This window comes from Typha angustifolia, chromosome 15 (assembly GCF_048772165.1).
Source record: "Typha angustifolia cultivar Huaian chromosome 15, ASM4877216v1, whole genome shotgun sequence".
NCBI classification, from domain to species: Eukaryota; Viridiplantae; Streptophyta; class Magnoliopsida; order Poales; family Typhaceae; genus Typha; species Typha angustifolia.
In genome coordinates, this window is record NC_133253.1 from 21948899 (window position 1) to 21969709 (window position 20811).

General features: G+C 39.2%; 3 protein-coding genes across 13 annotated transcripts; all 3 read left to right on the forward strand.

The window, feature by feature from the left end:
- The first annotated feature begins 538 nt into the window (after positions 1-538).
- On the forward strand, positions 539-8428 carry LOC140778512 (serine/arginine-rich splicing factor RSZ21-like). Of its 11 annotated transcripts, none has more exons than XR_012107188.1 (7): positions 539-670; positions 2071-2175; positions 5795-5883; positions 6606-6837; positions 7072-7182; positions 7284-8109; positions 8178-8359. XR_012107188.1 is itself a non-coding variant. In XM_073123261.1 (7 exons), exons 3-7 carry the CDS (start codon positions 2087-2089, stop codon positions 7321-7323), a joined length of 561 nt encoding a protein of 186 aa, XP_072979362.1. In that variant the 5' UTR covers positions 623-670; positions 1806-1927; positions 2071-2086; the 3' UTR covers positions 7324-8359. The 11 variants fall into 11 exon arrangements, 8 of the variants coding, with proteins under 8 accessions (XP_072979363.1, XP_072979366.1, XP_072979364.1 ...); XR_012107189.1 differs by having other exon boundaries at positions 7284-7499; positions 7657-8359; XR_012107190.1 differs by having other exon boundaries at positions 7284-7499.
- Positions 8429-11357: 2929 nt separating this feature from the next.
- LOC140778743 (aldehyde dehydrogenase family 2 member B7, mitochondrial) lies at positions 11358-17089 on the forward strand. The gene is made up of 11 exons (XM_073123595.1): positions 11358-11683; positions 12529-12666; positions 12763-12905; positions 13068-13221; positions 13312-13541; positions 14235-14324; positions 15003-15176; positions 15256-15393; positions 16070-16207; positions 16292-16353; positions 16599-17089. The coding sequence occupies exons 1-11, from the start codon at positions 11593-11595 to the stop codon at positions 16870-16872; spliced, it is 1632 nt and encodes a 543-aa protein (XP_072979696.1). The 5' UTR covers positions 11358-11592; the 3' UTR covers positions 16873-17089.
- A 1113-nt stretch (positions 17090-18202) lies between these two features.
- Positions 18203-20576, forward strand: LOC140777954 (U-box domain-containing protein 18-like). Its single transcript, XM_073122402.1, has one exon. The coding sequence runs from the start codon at positions 18282-18284 to the stop codon at positions 20325-20327; it is 2046 nt and encodes a 681-aa protein (XP_072978503.1). The 5' UTR covers positions 18203-18281; the 3' UTR covers positions 20328-20576.
- Positions 20577-20811: the final 235 nt, after the last annotated feature.

Genomic DNA, 20811 nt, shown 5'->3' on the forward strand with positions numbered 1-20811 from the left:
TTATTATTTGCTCTGTTCTATATTATAAGATCCTTTGTATGCACATAATGTTTTGAAAAATATATATGACAACTCAACAATATCCCAATTCAAAATAGTCGTATACAAACGTACATTGTGTCTTTCAATTTATGTGAAATTTATTTTATTAATTTATATTATGTCAATGAAAAGGAATGTATGAAAAATATTTGCAGAGAGATATTTTTTTACCGTATATTTCTAATGAACATAAATAATTTTTAAAATTTTTAATTTATTTTTTGAGGAGCATAACAAAGGAAGGAAGTAAAATAAATATTTTAAAAAGATAATTACATAAACACACTTAAATTATTAGCGTTTTCTAGGTATATATCTTAGATTTTTTTTAATATCCACATAGACCAATTAATTTTTTTAAAAAAGTCCATATAAACCTCTTAATTTGGGAGATCTAGTTCGGACTTTGGAGGGGTTAAGCATATTTAAAAAGAAAAATAAAATTACAAACGGGAGGCGGATTTAGAGGATCCGAAACCCGCGTAACTGGATTTCGCCGCTCGGTGTCTATATAAGGTCCATAAAAGAATTCCACTGGTTTCCCGTCCGGCGTTCCCTGCGATTGTTTTTTGGTTCCTTCTTTTTCTTGGTTTCCAAGTAGTGATCTCGTCAAGACGAACTATTCGTGGTAATCTTCCATTCGCCTCTTCTTGTCCTAAATTATTAGTTTTGTTGGATAATTTACAGGATAGATCTGCAGCGATTGAGTTTCTGGTGAATTTTGCAACCGGTTTATTGATTTTTCTTTGACAATTTTTGTCCGGATGATGGTATATTGGTTCAAAAATTATTCTATATTGTGAGAGTTAGATCTTTCTGGTAAGGCCTCTTTGTTTCTTTATACTGCTGTGTTAATTTTGGTGAATTAGGGTTTCTAGATCATATAAGGAGGATTGGGCTCGTATAGGAGAAGTAGTTTAAGGAAATTATGCCGCCACAAGAAATATTTCCAAGGGAACGACCATTTTATGCTACTCAGCTATGTGGGTGGCAATTGATGTTTAACTGTCTGTAGCTCTTGATGCTGGATATCGGTTACGACCAGTTTTTTAATGATTGGATACCCGGCTTTGCTAGTCTAGGTTTTGAGTAGTTCCTCTAGCAACATCGTACCAAGGAAGGAATGACTCCCTAGAAACCTGCTTAGGTTGGTGTTTACAAAAACTTTCCGACTTGATTGGATTTAAATTCTTGGACTTATTGTCCTAGGGAATACTTGATCTAGACATGAGGTTTTGATACGGTCGTATTTGCACCAGAAAGACCCAAGCTTTCATGCTCAGCTGATTCTGAATATCCCTTCTTTTTTCTTCTTTTTGTTTTATGTGGCTTTGAGTGTCTTGTTGTATGTTCAACCAAATGTCACATTATTTGAGGAGTCACACTATTAATTGTCTTTCATCAAAAATTTGTGTTCCGGAAGCTTTCTTTCTTGTAGAACCATGGAGGGAGGTCTGGTTCCCTTTACGTTTTGAATAGAAGATTCAGTTTAGTTTCATTTTAGTTCGAACACTGAACACTGATTTTAATTGAATTCAATGGCAACTCCTGATTCAAAGTAACATTAATTCTATGCTTACTTTGGTCCAGACTTCCGTAACTGTCATTCTCCAATTTATGAAATTGACTTCTTGCACTGTCCCATTTTCTTTTTCTTTCTCTATTGTTTGTTGTCTCTGTGTGAAACATTGTTCATGATGAAATGAATGTTTATTGGAAAATGCTTTTGTTACAATAAATTGTTTATATGTTGGATCTCCTAGGAATAATTAGCCAAATAATGAAGGGCAAAAGCCATCTTCACTTGTCATGCTTAAACGTTGAATGACAATTGACAAACCTGCAGTAGTTTTTCTGACGCAGATTGATGTCAAGTTTCTTACAGGTGATTTTTATTAACCACCGCTAGCTTTTCAGTGTTCACAGACTTTACAAGCATTTTGTATTTTGATATTATCCACGATGACATATATATAATTTAAATTGCGGACTTCTATATTTATTGCGATTTAGACATTTTCTTATCAGGTGACCTGTAATCACCATGTCGCGAGTTTATGTTGGCAACTTGGATCCGCGTGTCACAGAAAGAGATCTAGAAGATGAGTTTCGTTACTATGGCGTACTTCGAAGGTGAGCACGATCCAAATGTGGAATACATATAATTGAAACTTCTTTATGTATTTCTAGAATTATATATGGCGTTGCAATGGAACAATGCATATGCATACAGTAGATAGATCTCTTATGCCTGAATTGTCTCTTTTATCATGAATTTGGGTATTTGAGAAATGAAACCTACATAATCTTGGAAATGTGAACACTTTTTTGTTGTCTCCACAAAGAAAAAGTAGAGGATGGTCTCAATTTTTGTTCTGAATGCATCTAGTAGGTGCAATATAAATATGAAGCAACTTTTGTATGTAATATTTGATAAAATTGATATGACAATTACTCTTATATTGCTTAGATATATAGACTCGAACAAACCTATTAATATTTCTTCATTGTAGGTGACGCAGTCATCTGATCATCAGTTATTAGCCCACGTAGTCTAGATAGAGTTTGTATTGGCAGAGAATTAGATTCAAACATAAAGAAAATGAAGTCTTTCTCAAGCATTGTTTTTACTGAATGGTCTCTTACATAGGTTTCAATACATGTACTTTTACCTTCATTGTTTTTATTTAACCACATTTATTAAAAGAGTTGTATTTATTGATGGAACTATATTCGTCAAATTCGATACTAGTTTATATATGAGAGAAAGGATTTGTCATTTTGTCTAGTCTATGGTAGGATTTGTAAAGCAAAAGATAATTTAATACTTTGGTTGATACTGGGATTAGGTTAGGGCTTAGTCTGATTTTTTTTTTGATTTTTTATTACTAGTAGTTAATCCGTTTTGAACCCTACCAGCATAATATGGATGCTTGTTTGTCGGCAGGCGGTCGGTGTGCCGCCCTGCCAAGGCCTCCGCCAAAACTGCTTTTCAAAACCTTGGTTGGGAGAGACCTCCATCTTGTTTTTCTTTACCTCGAGGGGTGGGTTAGAGCTCTTTGTAAACTCCAATTTCTACAATGGACATGTTTAGGGTTTAGGGTTTGAGGTTAGGATTGAAATTGAAATTTGATCAATTAAATTACAATTACAGTTTATCGTATATTTTGACCAACATCAAAATGAACCCGCTTGATTAGATTCGTAGTGGATCTGAACAGAAATTTTGAGAGATATTTCAGAGGATCTAGCCGTTAGATCAACATGAAATTTTGATACGAGTTATCCCTGGAAGAGAACTTTCCAATGAATTTTAGTTTCATATAAATCGGATGTGTAGATCAGAAGATATCTTCGAAAAGGTAGATAAAGGTCGGAGAGTCAGACCTACGAGATCAGGTTTGCACAGGATTTGGGATCCGTGGGTGGAGGCACAGACTCCTACGTATAGGATGGAGGTGATGATGGAGTGGAGGCCGAGTAGGTGAAGGAGGTGGCTCGGCAATAGATGATGGTGGTGTTGGCTTGAGGATACGGATACGATAGATGGTTGAAGGCTATGATTGGTTTACAGCTGTGGTAGCAGTAAAGATGAAAACCGTACGGGAGGTAGAGACGGTTAAGATAGAGAGATGAATGGGGAGAAGTAGGCCTACCCTACGGGACTAAGGGGATTGACGGAAGAGGGAGATTAGAAGCTAGATGAGACCATGCCAACGGAAGAGGTGGCGTTGGTTAGTGAAGAAGGAGGAGGGAGATGTTGAGGCCGACAACCTAGTTGAGAGAGATGTAAAGCCAAAAGCTAATTAATCTTTCATTCCAAGCATATCTAAGATACAAGCCATAAGACATTTTTTATAGAGATTAAATCTAAACAGTTCTAAACAAATTAACTAATTTAGTCTTCCTTATCTTCTCGGATGAATCCTTCGTTTCGCTGCAGATAGATTTCGAATCTGGAGAAGTTGTGAATACCAAAATTGTAGATATGGAGGCTAACGATCTTATTCGGACGTCTGTAGAATATTCCGCGAATATTTTTTCGAAACTGCAGAGAACTGGATTTAGCTAATTAAATAAAATCATAACCTATTAAGACTCTAACTAAACCAAATAAGCAAATAAAATAACTAGACTCAATCTATTGAGCCCAATGTCTCTATGATGTGATTCGATCTAATCCAGATTGCATCAATCCACCACACTTTCGTCCACCTTGTCCTCAAGGTGTCCATGGTAGTTTTCAAACCTTTCGTATTTGCTGAATCGTTCCCACCAACATTTCAGCCGAGTCCAAGAGTGCAAGACTTGTGGACGAGGCCATGACTCGGCCAAGTGTAACACATTATAGCCTACTGGTTGGTGCTTGACCAATTAGTCTAAAGCTAAGATTTAACTCACCCACAATTCAATGTAGGCTCGAGTCTAATCTAAGCTAAGATTAAAAACGACATTGTGCCTTTATCTCATTCTCTTTTTCTCTAGCCATTAGTGCCCTCTTTCACTTCCTTTCTTTCACCGCCTAAGTCTTTGGTCGGTTTTCTCTGACTCCTAATCTTCCTCTTCTATAATAATTTCTCTCCCTTCACTCCAAAGAATTAACCGAGCACCTATCTAACTATTGAAAGGCTATTAAGCTAGGGTTTGCCCGACCTTCGGTCATTGTTCGGCTGATATTTCAAGATCTAACCATCCAAACTTTGCGATTTTGGATCCCTTGGAAAGCTTTTTTCAAGGGCGACAACATATCCAAATTCGGAAAGATCCAACGGCTAAATCATCTGTAGCTTCCTTCGAAAGTCACGTCCTCAATCTAGTTCAGAACCGTTACGGATCGGATCAAGCTGGTTCGTATCAACTGGTTGTGTAGAAGTAGCATCTTTGCTATCGCATTTTTTACTATTGTATGAGCCTCTATTGATCAGCTTATTCATGAGTCTCTGTTGGTCAGCTTACTTTAGAGTGAACCTTTTGCCACAATTGATATTTTGATACTGGATCCAAGCATGTCGTAGGCTCATCTAGAAACATGACCTGCAAGTTGAGTTTATTTTCTTCATTAATCTTTAGAACATGTGTCTATGTTTAAAAAAAATTCATTGAAAATGAAAATATTTTACATTAAAATTAATATTAATATTAAATCAAAGTTAAGACTAAACAAGGATAACTAAATTCATAGGAGGATAAATATAATATATAAAAATGACCCAAATGAACAAAGTCTTAAGTCCTAACTAGGTTTGATTCAGATTTAATCTTGGTCATGCTAGCTTATCTAAAGACTACTTCTTATGATACCTCTCATATTAAAACCTTTTTGCTGGAATATGGATTTATGCTCCTGCAAGTCTCGTGCCATTAGAGCTGGTGTGAACTTTTTCCAAGCCAATGTTTAAAACTTCTCGTATCAGCTTTTCATATCAGATTAAGCTGATGATTTACCCTTAAAATCACTAATGTTGATGCTTTTCTGCTCTTTGATATGAGCTACCTATGTTGATCTCTACAAATGTTAGAGATGAACTAACATTGTCTCTTTCATGATGATCCTTTATTAAGGCCATGTTCTGAATAGCAGAATCTAATATAACATGATTTACTGATGTTTAACTGAAGTTATTTGAACACCTGTGTTAGGTGACAAACTGAATGGTCGCATTGGTCTTTATAAGATTTAGGGTTCGTGTAGTATATTTATTGGTACAATATTATAATACTGTTATTTGTGCATGTTTAAAATAAAATGCAGTATATGGGTTGCTCGAAGGCCTCCTGGTTATGCGTTCGTGGAGTTTGATGACCGAAGAGATGCGACAGATGCCATTCGTGGGCTGGACGGTAAGTGAAATATACTCTCGTGTTTGGAATGCACTATTTTATTTTAGTGTATCCTTTTTCTATATCCTTGAGAAAGTGATGTTTTACAGTCCTAATGTTATCAAATACTTCTCTCCCTATATATGTCCATTGGAATGCTTGCATCTATAACATGATTGAATTGTGAACTATTTGGAACAATCTGTTCAATATTTGATGCATTCTAGATACACCAAATCAGGGATTTGTTGTGTATGATTAGGGATATGAAGGGTGGAGGGGACTGGATGAGGAGAGTAAGGATGTGCTTCTGACTGTTTTTCCTGTGTTTGTGTTTGTGTATGTGCATCTTGCGTGTGAAAACTTGATCCAAGAAAGCTGAGGTGGTACTAGAGTGGCCTTGGTGAGGGAGCTTAAAATTACTGTGGGACAATTATAAGGTCAAATCTTTGATATATATATATTGATTGCTAGAACAACTGAAGTATAGGTCGTGAGGTATTAGAATAGTTATGTTCCTTTTTGAGTACCTTGCCTTCAGTCATGGGCACAACTTTAAGGTGTGAAAACTAAAACAGCAACCAAATAGATGTGATGATTACTTTAAACCTTAAGAACACTGCGACGAATAGAATGTTTAGCAGGATCAGGTTACCACATGCACAAGTTCTCTCTGGTATGTACTGGCAGCTGTTTGAGATATATATAATGAGGCGTCTTTCACTTGGGATTTCTTTTGGTAGGCAAAAATGGGTGGCGAGTGGAGCTTTCTCATAACTCCAAGGGTGGTGGTGGTGGTGGTCGAGCTGGTCGTTCACGAGGTGGAGGTGAAGACATGAAGTGTTATGAATGTGGTGAGCCTGGTCATTTTGCTCGTGAGTGTCGGTTGCGAATTGGTCCTGGAGGGATGGGAAGTGGAAGACGTCGAAGCCCCACTCCTCCTCGTTATCGCAGAAGCCCAAGTTATGGACGCAGGTAAGGATCTCGTGATCTGTTTTCGCATCATTTTGCTTCATTTCATGACACTTCATCCCAATAATCCATAACATCAGTATAATAGTCTTCAAATGAATATATTTTGTTGCTGCTGTTACTGAAGAGCAGGATCACAGATTTTTTTTTTTCTTTTTTGTAGTTCGTCATCAGAAAGGTCTTTGGTAGTCTGTTCTTTGAATATGTTTCATATAACCACTCATATCTTTTTCGTAGTAGCAACAGTCCACGGGGCAGGTCACCTCGACGTCGCAGCTATTCCCCTCGTCGAGAACGTAGCTACAGTAGGTCGCCATCTTATCATCGAGGCTCGCCTTATGCCAATGGGTATGAGTCTGCATAGAAGAATAAGATTGTCTTGAATATTCAAGAGTATTTTCCATTATTTTCATGTCTTTTCAGTTTTGTTTGTTTTAATTATTGATCAGGAATCCTGATGCCAGGGACCGTCGTCGAAGCCGGAGCTGACTGCATTATGCCTGATATGGGATTATTGAGTTCTCTGATTAGTAGTTGTCCTGCAAGATCTTTGGGTTGTTAAAACATCAAAGCATGTCTTTTGATTAGTAGTCGACTTCAAACTGGTTGAGTGCAGAGTGGAGCTCTTGGACTCCTCAAAACTCTCAGCTTGCTGTCGTTTAGAGGTTAATTTTCTACTTAAGTACCTTTATCGTGTCTATCTTATAATAATTTAAGTTTCTATACCTTGGTGTGGCAGAATTGTGTGCAGGCTTTGCTTTATATATAGTTTATTATTATGAACATCTTATAAAGACCTGTCCATTTGTTCTTTGTTTTGAGGTGCGGTTCTGCTAAATGCTGAAACTACACCCTCTTCGGATCTTCTGCTCCTTAACTGACAATGGGTTTCCTGCAATGCGCTTCTCATCATCTATTCTTCGTCCCCTCGTGCTTTCCTCTGCTTGATTTACCCGCCCCAAGTATCGAAAAAGCAATTTGACAGCCTCAGCAATAGTTTAGATTTCTGCCTCAACCTGCAAGAAGACTTGGTATCGGGCTATAGGTTTAGAGTCTTTGATTCACTGCTTCAGGAAGAGAAGCTGGTTCAAGCTTGTCGGCCACACTTGTTGCCTTTTATGGTTCCTACTGCACCATAGTTTACCTCTGCACCTTTTGGTTTCTCTTCACGACCGATTCCACAATCACGACTGCTTTCAAAATGTGAATTAAGTGGCGAGTTAAATTAAAGGGTTTGGTATCTGCAGATACACAGAGGGTTGTATTGTCTCAAAGGTAAGTATCTCCATGCTGTCCATAGTATGCCTTGGAAAGTTACATGGTGTTGTTTATGCTTATTGCAGGTTATCCATGAGTGCTCATATGCTCATTTGTGCGTCCCCTTCAGTGTCCTAGATGTCGCCGTTGCCACCTCTTATAGTAATTTATGTAATTCTTCACCGTGTCGTCAAGGTTTTTAACACATAATCTTTGGGCTTTATGGCCTTAATCTGCACTTATACCCTCAGGTGTTCTCCCATTGCAATCCTTGTCTGTTGGTACTTTTATTTAACATGATAACACATAAGTAGGTAATGTTCTGGAGCTCCATAAATGCTATTCTGTGCGCAACTTTCTTAACCTACTTATACTGTTCTTAACATCAGTACCTACTTATGAAAATTAACATCATTACCTATAATACTTCATTGAATCTCCATAGTTATCTTTTATCTTTTTCTTTTTCTTTTTTCCTGTTTCTTGGATATATCGGTGCCATTCCAAGGTCAAAAGAACAGTATGAATTGAATTTCATCATTTCAGTTGTGTCTACTTGACTTGTAAGCTGGATAGAGTTCAAGTTGGTATTTGATGGACACAGTATTGAACATTGCCCATTGGTGGCTACGGACGTGTCAGCAAAATAGTTGTACAAAATTCTATTGGTCATTGTTTCCTTGAGGAATAATTTGTTTGCAGAAAAGGGATATATTTGGCTGCTAAGAATTATGAGCATTTGAAAGGCTCCTTTGGTTCCACGTTAATGAAAGTTTTATCCAAACACAAACTCTTTGAGAGGGAAAAGAGGCACCTAACAGGAGTAGATCTCAAATAGTGAACAGATAAGGGGAGCATCTCTCAAATATTCAAACTAGTCTAGCTTTCTTTGGATTTGTTTTCATGACCAGGAGGTCTCTTATCTGTGTGAAGGTACTCAAATAAATAAATAAAATGATTTTTATGTGGAGTAGATATACCACCACATGTTCGTTCTATCCTTCGGTGGATAAGACATAAACCTAACGTATGCATTTCCAAGTCCCTTTCTATTTTATTTGGGATTTTAACCTACCATATACCACCACATGTTCATAATTGCGGCTATATATTTAAAATTTTATAATTGTCAGTAAAATTATTAATGCTATTTCAAAAATGTCATTTTGTTAGTTATGTATAAGTAAATTAAAATTATTAATGCTATTTACTGCTATTAACGGTAATCTTAAAATTAATTATATGATAATTCTATATAAAAATTGATCACAAACACATGCTCGCATCAATTTTTCTCCGTCGTTTGTTATAGATATTCGATTGAGGACTTGTGAGTTCTGTACTGTTGTGCTACTAACCAATAATCCCTTTAATTGAGAAATCCCCTTGCACGGAGAATCCAAGCATCATAGTTTAAGTGGATGGTTGTTCTTTGCAATCGTTGCCTAGACACCGAGTTGAAGGAAAATGATTTCATAAGAGTGATAAAAGCACATTGTGCTTAGTTATTGCTGGTTGTTTTCTGGAAAAATAGTTCATATGCTTGCTAATGAAGAAGAAGAAGAAGATAACTGTGTCAAGTAACGAGTGCAGCTGATACGAGTTATCTTGTTATGGATGACTGGTGTCACAATAAAGCTAAGAAGAAGTTTTATTATCTCTAATTTTTACAGGCTGGAGAAGGGTGCGTGCAGTGCATTCCTCCCTGAGATATTATCACTTTTAAGCGGCGTGTTGCATTTCTTCTCTCCAGATAGGCAATTCCCGTTGCGGCATTTCCACAAACAACATTTCCGCAATAAGGATCTCAAAAAGGCCTGCTTCCCTTGTGAGGCGTTGCAAGATATATTGATGTTAACACTTGTGGACCCATTTGCTCTTCTCCTGTTTGGAGGAGACGGGTCGTATGAAGACGGCAAAGATATCCAAGTTTGGCTCGGAATGGTACTGCAAAGTAGATAGTCTTTGTGCAAGTCCTTATCACCCCATCAATGTCAGCTAGATGGATGGACTGGAAATAAGCGATACTAACCTTGTCCCTGTTGTACAGTAGATCACCAGAAACTAGGGAGAAACATCAATCCTCAAATTCTCCACAGTATTCTGTTATATATACAAGTATATTTATGGGATACCCACAGTAATCCTCAGTAATTCTTAAGAGTAATTTGGACCTTTCAAAGCAGTGCCACGCTTTCAGACAAGAGTAAGAATGGTCGATGGGAATTATTATTTTTAATCTTTTTTGTATGGCCGTCAAGATGCATTTAGAGGTGCCATCCACAATTATTGACCATTTTGTTGCTCTCGTTCACACAGCAGCAGGAATTGTCTTGCGACCTGATTCTCTGGAAGAGATTTTATTTGGGACCGTTTAGTACTTTAAATGTACTTTTATTAAAATGCACCTAATCTTATAATTACCATAATCTAAAGCGTTTTTAATGCAAATACAATCTATCTAAGATATCCATATCATACTTTTGCTAAACCATTTAAATTTCTAAATTAATTATGCTTGTGATCCACATATTCTTAGATTTTAACTATTTTAACTTTGACCTTAAATTTGGCATACGTCTAATTCACATCAAAACTTATATACGAAATTAGGTGCGTTTCAAGATCAGCGTCGCTACGAGTAATTTCCAAATATACATAACTGAAGACTTATATAAAATTTTTAAAACCATTTAATATTTTTTTTATATAGAACTATAATTTTTGAGAATTATTAACAGAGCCTGAGTGGAAGATATAGAAGAAATCCTAAGCACATTTCACATGACTCATAGAATACCACCAACCCCTACCTGTTGATGCCCAATTCGGTAAATGAACAATACTCACGTCCTAAATCTCTGTTCAAACAAAACTAATCCACCTATAGAAGTTGGAGGTTTCATTGATTTGAGGATGTGACAGCACACCCAACCTTGGACAAAGTGCTATCAAACTGAAGGAAGAAAGCAACTTAGCTCTGGAATTGTTAATCTATAATATAATTAGGGATGATCAAACAATGGGTCAAATTAATAAATATTTAAATGTAAAGTAGCTAGAATAGTCTAAGTAGGGATAATTTGATCATTTAGAGTTTAAAGTATGTAACGAAAAATTAGGCCAAATTACCGGGGGTAAATTATTTTTAGTAGTTATACTGAATTACAGTGTAGTATCATCTACTTTCTCTTTGTTTTCTTTTGTTTTTGGAAAGCTCCACACTTCATGGCGTTATCCTGGAATGCTATCAACGCCTTTCCCATCATAACAAATTCGTATCCATAAATGTACATGTAGTTGCTGTTTATTTTTGAGTCTGCCCCTCTCTCACCATATGCTCTTTGGGCTCCTCCGCAATAAATACGATTCAATCTGCTCGTCATAACAGTAGAGCTGCAGTCTGCAGAGAATTTCGGAAATCGTAGGATCGAAGGGGAGAGAGAGAGAGAGAGAGAGAGAGAAAGAAGAGTGAGTTGGAGATTTGGGGCATTAAAGGCCATGGCGGCGGCTCGAAGGGTGGCTTCCTCTCTTTTCTCTCGTTGCCTCTACGCCTCTCGTCGCGCTTCCAACCCTTCTCTCTTGCGAGGAGGTCGTTGAACACTTGATTCCCTGCTCTGTTTTGATTACTCTTCTTCAAGTTTTTTTGGTTTTTTTTTCCTTCAATATTTGTCCATAAAAGGAGGATTTTTTTTGTTGGGTCTTTGTCATCGATGAGAAAAGGTCTTGCCTTGGAGAGGTTGCTTGCCTTTTTTCTGAGAATTGATACGTTTGTGAAGCTGCTTTCTGGATTTGTTTTGGATTCGTTTCTGGGTTTTTAATTTCACCGTCGATGGTTGTTTAATTTTTTTTCTTTTTGAGTATTATTTTGATGTGAGTTTCTTGTTGATGGATTGTATTTCTTCGAAAAAGAAGAAAGAAAAAAAAAAGATGGGATCTTTTTTGGATCTTTTTTGGCTGCTTTTACATTTGATTCCCCTGGCCTGATCCTGGAAAAATCGAAGTAATCGTAGGTGATGTGTTCTTTGCTTTGACCATACGTTGGTGACCAGAAGGTGTTGAAAAATCCTAGACTCTGTACACATTGAGAGTTCTATTTTTGGTCGATGAGGATTACGCCCTGCATCTGATCTGACTCTTAAAGATCATTGGAGTTCGTTTATTCTTCCAAATGATGTATAAAGCATCGGGTTCTTGGTCAATTGTGAAGCAAATTAAATTGCTGAGGAGAAAGACAAGTTTTGGTCGTTTTGATATTCAACAATGGTAGTTAATTATTAAAAGAAGAAAAATGTTTAAAGGAGCTCTGTATCGGTTACCTTGCATACTCTTGATTCACATTTCTAATAAAATTCTTATCGGCTTGGGGATGTAGGAATATGTTGTAATTCTTCATACACTTTATCTAGTTTTGTACTCTTTAAAATCCATCTCCAGGTAGAGCATCTGGTTTGTCGTCTGGGATTTTGCAAAGGTTTAGCACTGCTGCAGCAGTTGAAGAACCAATCACACCACCAGTTCAAGTGAACTACACCCAACTTCTTATCAACGGGCAATTTGTTGACTCAGCATCAGGTACATTTTTTAAATTATCGTTAACTAAATTGTCTCCAAGTTGGTCCTTACACATAATGTCGTAAGACTAGGATACTGATGTGCTGTTTGAACCAGGTAGGACATTCCCAACCTTAGATCCTCGCACTGGTGAGGTGATAGCTCATGTTGCTGAAGGGGATACTGAAGATATCAACCGTGCTGTCATTGCTGCTCGAAAGGCATTTGATGAGGGACCATGGCCTAGGATGACAGCTTATGTAATTTTTCTAAGAATTATTTGATTTTATCTGTTCTTGTATTGGTTTGTTTCTTACTATAAGGCCTAATCCTTGTGGTCTCTATAAAATTGTATGAGCTAGTTGTCATCTCTCGCAAGTGAAACTAGGAAAGTCATATTCTCTTGAAACTCTTTGTTTCAGGAAAGATCATGCATACTTTATCGATTTGCGGATTTGATTGAAAAACATAATGATGAGATTGCAGCTCTTGAGACGTGGGATAATGGGAAGCCTTATGAACAGGCTGCCCTGGTTGAAGTTCCAATGTTAGCGCGCTTGATGCGCTATTATGCTGGTAAGGCAGAAAGCTGATACTGACTTCAGCCTATCTCTTCTTTTCAATTTACTATATGACATACATTTACCTTCTGTACAACATCGCCAGGTTGGGCAGATAAGATACATGGACTCATTGTGCCTGCTGATGGTCCTCATCATGTGCAAGTCTTGCATGAGCCAATTGGTGTCGCAGGCCAGATTATTCCGTGGAACTTTCCACTTCTTATGTATGCTTGGAAAGTTGGGCCAGCGCTAGCTTGTGGCAATGCCATCGTATTGAAGACTGCTGAGCAAACTCCTTTATCTGCTCTTTATGTTTCGAAGCTATTACATGAGGTAGATGGAGTTGTTTTTTCTCTTCAATTGTGCAGCGCTAGTCTCTTTCGTTTTCACTTTTTTGGTGAAGTGAATCATGCTTGTGCGTTACTTCGTCTTCGGTAATGTTCATAATATATCAAGAGAACAATCTTTCCTGGTTCTGAACAGCTACTGATGATTTTTATGTTTGAGGAAGTGCATGTTTGAGTCTCTTAGGATTGAGTCATCTACAAATTTCTGTCCAGATATTTCAAGATTACCTGCAATGCTCTTTCTCAGTAAATAATAAGAGTTTTAGATGGAGCTTTAAGTTAAAGTTCACACAAAGATTAACTTAAATTTGGAGGGAATGTATGGCAGAATCTTATAGTATGTTTTCTAGATACAGTCAATACAAGGTTGATCCACATGCCCAATGAAAGGAAATATGGCATTGAGTGCATAATATATAAATTAGAATCAGTTACTTCTGTTCTAAAAGATTGAAGGTCATTTCTACTGCTATTGTTGTAAAGGAAAATGCTAGGTTGAATTCTGAAGCACATAAAAGCATGATATGTTAGTTTCTTTCTGATTGTTCTAGTCAAATCTTACTACTTGCATGTCAATCCATGTTATGTTCTGACTGATTGCACACTCTTTACAAGCTTATGTCTGATCTTATAGTAGTAGTTGTCTATGTTGCTTAAACTTCACATGTACTGTTTTCAGGCTGGGCTTCCTGAGGGTGTTTTAAATGTCATCTCAGGCTTTGGTCCAACAGCTGGGGCTGCTCTTGCTAGTCACATGGATGTGGACAAGGTATTCCAAATTGCATCCTCTGTTTCAGGCTATACTATTTTAATGCTTCATGCATCCTCTGTTTCAGGCTATACTATTTTAATGCTTCAATTGTTATGTCACCTTAATCATTTCTGTGCGGAACAACACTCTGTGCTAGTTGCAGTTTGGGTTGTTTGGGAATAGTATCCGATATGGGCATATGCCTTCTATGATGTAGAAACAGGAAGTGGGGAATTTCTGAATAGTATGATGTGTGATTTTATGAAATTTTATAGCATTCTTGCAGGCTTTGGGTTATGCAAGCTGTAGAATAATTGTAAGCTAGAGATGAGAGTCACTAGTCATGAGGAAAGATTTCCTACTACTATTTGTATACGCACATTTACAGATTATTTAGAAGTCATAAATGTTTACGCCTTTACGGATGACACACGAAGACAATCTTACGACAAACTTTGGCTAGAAATATTCATGATGACCTATAAAAGGCACATAGCTAACTATTCTTGTTATCTGATGGGTCGATATAGGGAGGAGGATCTGGGAACACCCTTGTCTAGAGATATTGCATTGATTATCTATGAATGTTAAATGTCGTGCTGTGCCAAGTACAAAGGAGGACTATTGATATTGAATAATACGTGGTCATGTTTATTTCTTTCTAATGCCTATTTCTCCTGACCCATCTTCATTCAGATTGCTTTTACTGGATCAACTGATACTGGAAAGATTGTTCTTGAATTGGCTGCAAGAAGCAACCTTAAGACTGTAACTTTAGAGCTTGGAGGCAAATCTCCTATGATCATAATGGATGATGCTGATGTTGACCAGGCTGTCGAACTTTCTCATTTTGCATTGTTTTTTAATCAGGTATGTTTCACTACTAGTGCTTAGAAGGAATGCATCAATCTTTACCAATGATATCTTTTACTGGTAATCTAAAATATAGGGACAATGCTGCTGTGCTGGATCTCGTACTTTTGTCCACGAGCGTGTTTATGATGAGTTCGTAGAGAAATCAAAAGCACGTGCTTTGAAGCGTGTCGTTGGTGACCCTTTTAAGAGAGGAGTTGAACAAGGTCCTCAGGTACATTCATGGTTCTTGGGTTTCTCCTATTCTGTTGATGAATATCTGGGATTTTCTTATGCTTCTATCTAAAATTAGTCAATGGATTTTCATGTTGCTGCAATTGATAATGGCATATGGAAGAGGATTCCTCTTATTCCTGTCAAACTAATCAGTACTTCAAAATCTTCATAAACTGATAATAATGACCTTTTCCAGTTTGCAAGAGAACTAGTAAGAAATAACACTATGCTGTATTGTATACTGTGAATGAACTAGAATTTAAGTAAATGCACAGACAGTCTACCTTAATATTCATCTGAACTCTGCAGTCTGCAATTTGTATTGAGAAAGAAGGTGCATATGCTTTTTAACCAAGAACGAGAAAAAGAAAGGAAGAAAATATTTATGAATCTAATGTTGAAGAGTCCTTTATCTACCTATACTTCTGGCAGAAATGCTGCAGATAATAGATCAAGTAATGACAACATGCAAATGAATTCATTCACAGAAAAGTGAATAATTTAGGAACAACTTCCCGAGCCTATTCGGTTAGCAGTGGTGATGTCAGATTGTGCAACTACCTTTGCTTGTCCTTACCTTTTGTCGACATGCTTACTGCTTCCATGAAATAATCAGTGCTTACGCAGAAGTTTGTCAGTAAGAGCGCTAACAAATGGTGTTTGAAACATTGTAGATTGATGAAGAGCAGTTCAACAAGATCTTACACTACATAAAACTTGGCGTTGATAGTGGGGCTAACCTCGTGACAGGGGGCGATAGGATAGGCAGCAAAGGTTACTACATTCAGCCTACCATCTTCTCAGATGTGAAGGTATAGCTTTCTAATGCCAGTAATATCTCAACGAAGTAACTTTCAGTCCTTTTCTTCATTCATATTGAATCTTCATTTCTTTAGGATGCAATGCCGATAGCTCAAGATGAGATCTTTGGTCCTGTTCAGTCGATCTTTAAATTCAAGTGAGTATATTCCCTTAAGCACAGTTTCTTTTAGTCATCGTGGAGTACTTTTCCTGAAAATCGCTTTGCTTCACAGGAGTGATTATTATAAAGTGAAAAGCGAAATATTTATCTTAACTTGATTTAAGCAGTTTAAAAGTCGACGATACTTGATAATATATTCACCTCTTCCCCTTTGTTCTTTTTGAATCTTAAGAAAGTGATGATATTTCAACTTTTGATGATGATGATGATGATGATGATAGGGATCTTAATGAGGTCATTCAAAGGGCAAACGCCACTCGCTACGGGCTAGCTGCGGGAGTTTTCACCAACAACCTGGATACGGCGAACACATTGACCCGCGCACTGCGAGCTGGAACAATATGGATCAACTGCTTTGATGTGTTTGATGCTGCAATCCCATTTGGTGGTTACAAGATGAGTGGGCAAGGAAGAGAGAAGGGCATTGATAGCCTCAAGAACTACTTGCAAGTCAAAGCAGTTGTGACGCCCTTAAAGAACCCAGCATGGTTGTAATCACCACCGTCACCTAAACAACTCTGCTCCGCATAGTTTACTTCTGAATGTCGTGTAACAACTTGATGCTTGATGACAGCCATAATAAACTGCATTGTAGTCATAATATGCGAAATAATAGTAACTGCTTGCTGTAAGATTGTGACGTTATGCTCGTTAGTCCATTTGTGGATCATAACCATATCATCTAAACTTAATTCTGATGTACTTCTTCTTCTTCATGTCTGAGAACTGCACGTTCCAGTAAAAAAGAAATTGCTTGTCTTCTTGCACATAAATCAACAGCTAAAAATTAAAAATAATGAAGCAGGAGAATCTATACTGGACTATCACATGGCACGCTGTCGGATTATTTATATATATATATATATTATATATATATATATATATATATATATTCTTGTTAATCTTATGGTTGTATAAGATGATGTAACTAACTAATACATACCATCTTTTTGTGAAATATATTTATACTTTTATTAATACTCCTCATAAATGACAGATGATAAGGACATAAATCCACATTAAATCCAACTAAATCGTGTATCTTCTTCTCCCTTTTCTTGTACTAGTTCCCACCATATAAGCCTAATTAAAGAGACGACATAAGTCATCATGATCCTGCGAGGTAATCAAATAACATCGACTTGACCAAAAGACGTGTGATTTAGTTGCGACAACAAGAGAAAACGTAGTTTATCGACATGCATTGTAACTACACGCAATCACGTCGACAAGACAAAGTATCACCTGTTCGGCCGACGCGTGATCATCCTACGTGAGCCTCGCGTGTACACATGTCGCATCTTGTACACTAGCAACAAGTTTTACTCACTGCCACGTCACCTTCATGATGTTACTTCCAAACGCGAGGTTAGCTAAAATTATTTCTCCGTGTAGGACCTATCAGGTTTCCACGTCATGTCGACGTGGCGTATTGGAACTTTATTCGTAAAGGATACGCTGTCGTCTAATGAGTTGATGTGAGGCGGTGTTTGCTGTTGAGATCTGAGGAGATTGCCGCCCGATGTCGGCCGAGAGATTCACGAGGCATCATACGATTCCGTCGACTCACGGTTTGCCACGCGTCCACGACGGTTTCGCCCTCTCCCGACGGATCTGGGAGCAGTACCGTACTTGTTCCAATTCATATCCTCGATCCCCCGCCATGCTGCTTCCTTCCCCTCACATCTCCCTCCACGTGTCGATCCATCCACGCGTCGCGGGATAGCGCGTGGACACGTGTCGCGCCTGCAGCTCCGTCTCACCTTCTATAAATACGGAACTTTAAACCAGGATCTGGAACAAATCGGCACAATTTAGATCCGAAAGCTTTCTGTTTCTTTTTTTCTCTCTCTTCTCTTTTTTTTTCTCTCTCTCTCTCTCTCTCTTCTTCTTCCTCTTCCTCGATGAGTTATTTATCCAAACGCCGGATTCTAAACCTTAGGGCTATCCGCCCGTGCGATGATATCTCACCGCTTATTCTCGTCGACTCTCTAATTATCCTCGCGCGGGAGATCTTCTCACGGCGATCCGAATCCTTCCCGATACACCGGCGCTGCATCCGCGAAGCCATTCGCGAAGTCGGCGTTCTCCTCCAATTCTTCGAAGACATCCGAGATCGCCAATGCCCGCTCTCGGAGTCTTCGGTGGTGAGCTTATTCGAGCTCCACGTTACGCTCCAGAAGATGAACCAAGTCGTTCAGGATTGCTCGCGGAGGGACGCGCGGATTTGGATCTTGATGCGATCCGACTGGGTGTTATCTGATATCCGGGTGCTCGTTCGCTCCATCGCCACTGCCCTCGACGTTCTCCCGGTGGACGAGATCGACGCGGGTGTTGAGATCAAGGAGGTGGTTCAGCTGCTCAAGAGGCAAGCTTGGAATGTCGAGATTGGAATCGATTGTAAGGACGATTGGGCGGCGAGGAGCGTGAAATCGATTCTTCTCCAGTTCAAGAATGGCGTCGCTCCCGACGAAGGCCATTTAAGGCGAATTCTTGATCATTTGGATATAAGAACCTGGTGCGACTGCAACAAAGAGAGCTCCTTTTTAGAGAAGGAGCTCACGGAATGCGAGAACGACGAGGTTGCTCTTCTTGGCGGCTTGATCGCGTTCATGGCGTACTGCCGGGCGGTTCTTTTCGATACCGTCTTCGACGGAGAACACCGGGAGGAGCAGAGGAAATGCTCGTCCCCGACGAGCGTCGGCGGCCGCCTCGACCTAGAATGCCTCCGTTGCCCGATCTCTCTCGAGGTCATGACCGACCCGGTGACGATATCCACCGGGCAGACCTACGACCGGGGATCGATCGAGAAATGGATCCTCAAAGGCGGCGGGACCATCACATGCCCAGTCACCGGCGAGAAGCTCACCACCACCGAGCTCATCCCCAATTCCGCCGTTCGAAATCTCGTGAAGCAGTTCACCAACATCCCGGTGTCGAAACCGAGCGTCAAGTCCAGACGAAGCCTTAACGACATCGTTTCCCCTGTAAGCGCGGCGCAAGCAGGAGGAATTAGACTGACCGTGGCTTCCCTTATCAACAAGATCTCGACAGGCACCATGGAGGAGAAGAAAATATCGTCTTACGAGATCCGAAGGCTCGCAAAATCCACCCCTTTCAATAGATTTTGCTTGCTCGAAGCCGACGCAGTTCCATGGCTACTCTCCCTCCTATCCTCATCGGATCTCCGAATGCAGGTTAACGCCTTCACCGCTCTCGTGTTCATCTCCAGGCACCAAAGCGGCCGGCGAGCCCTCTTCGAGGCCAATGGCTTCGGCTTGATACTGGACGCCGTCAAAGTGGGACTCATACCCAGGGCTCAGGAGAGCGCAGCTTCCATCTTCTTCTACCTCTCCTTGGTCGAAGAATACCGGAAAGAGATGGGAGATATCCCGGAGGCGATACCGACATTAGTGGAGCTCTTAAAAGACGGCAATTGCCAAGTGAACCGGTGCGCGGTGGGTGCTCTGTACGAGCTGCTGCGGTATCCCGGTAACCATCCGAGAGTTGTCGCATCCGGGGCCGTTCCAGCTCTCGTCCGGATTCTCTCAAGAGACGAGGGCGATCTAGTTCGTGACGCCATCGCCCTGCTCGAGAAGATAGCGGCAAGGGACGAAGGGACGACGGCGATCTTGAGGTCGTCCGCCATTGCTGAGCTTATTGGGGTTCTCAATTCCCCCATTTCGCAACTGGGGAAAGAGTTGTGCGTCTCTCTCTTGCTGCTGCTATGCAACAATGGTGGAGATAAAGTTGTCAGTCTACTAGTGAACGCACCAGCGCTTATGTCTTCTCTCTATTCGATCGTCACCGAGGGTTCTCCGAAAGCCGGTAAGAAGGCTACGTTGCTTCTTAACCGCCTTATTCACTACCGAGATCAAAATTATTCTCCTCATTTGACAACGCCGCCGTCGGCGGTGGCGGCGCGCGACCATTTTGTTCGCGCTCAGTGAGGCGTCTAGAATTAATTAATTAATTAATTAATTTTATTTTCCATGGGTCAATTTTTGTGGTGTGTAGATAGATCTCAGCTCGGATTTTAGGATAGCTGAGATTGAGTTCTATACGTGTACATAAAGATTCTATTTTTTTTTAGTTTAGCCTACCATTATTATCTCTGTTCTAAGTCTGTAAATGTTAAGCATCTCCTTATTCTCGTATTATTCGTTAACCACAATGAATAAATTTGTTATTCAAGTCAAGTTTATGATCCTACTGCTAGAATTGCTTACAGAGATTTTTCTTGTGCTCTCTGTGACCTTGTGAAAAGATGCTGCACTTGGTGATTAATTCTCTTGCTTCAAATTTGGTATATACCATGTCAGATTTGTCTCTACTGTTAATTGTTAGGTTGATGAGTATGCCTAAACTGAGGTTATGAAAAGATTTGTCCCTATTGATATGGTGATCCACAGTTTTCTTGTGATTAATCTTGAT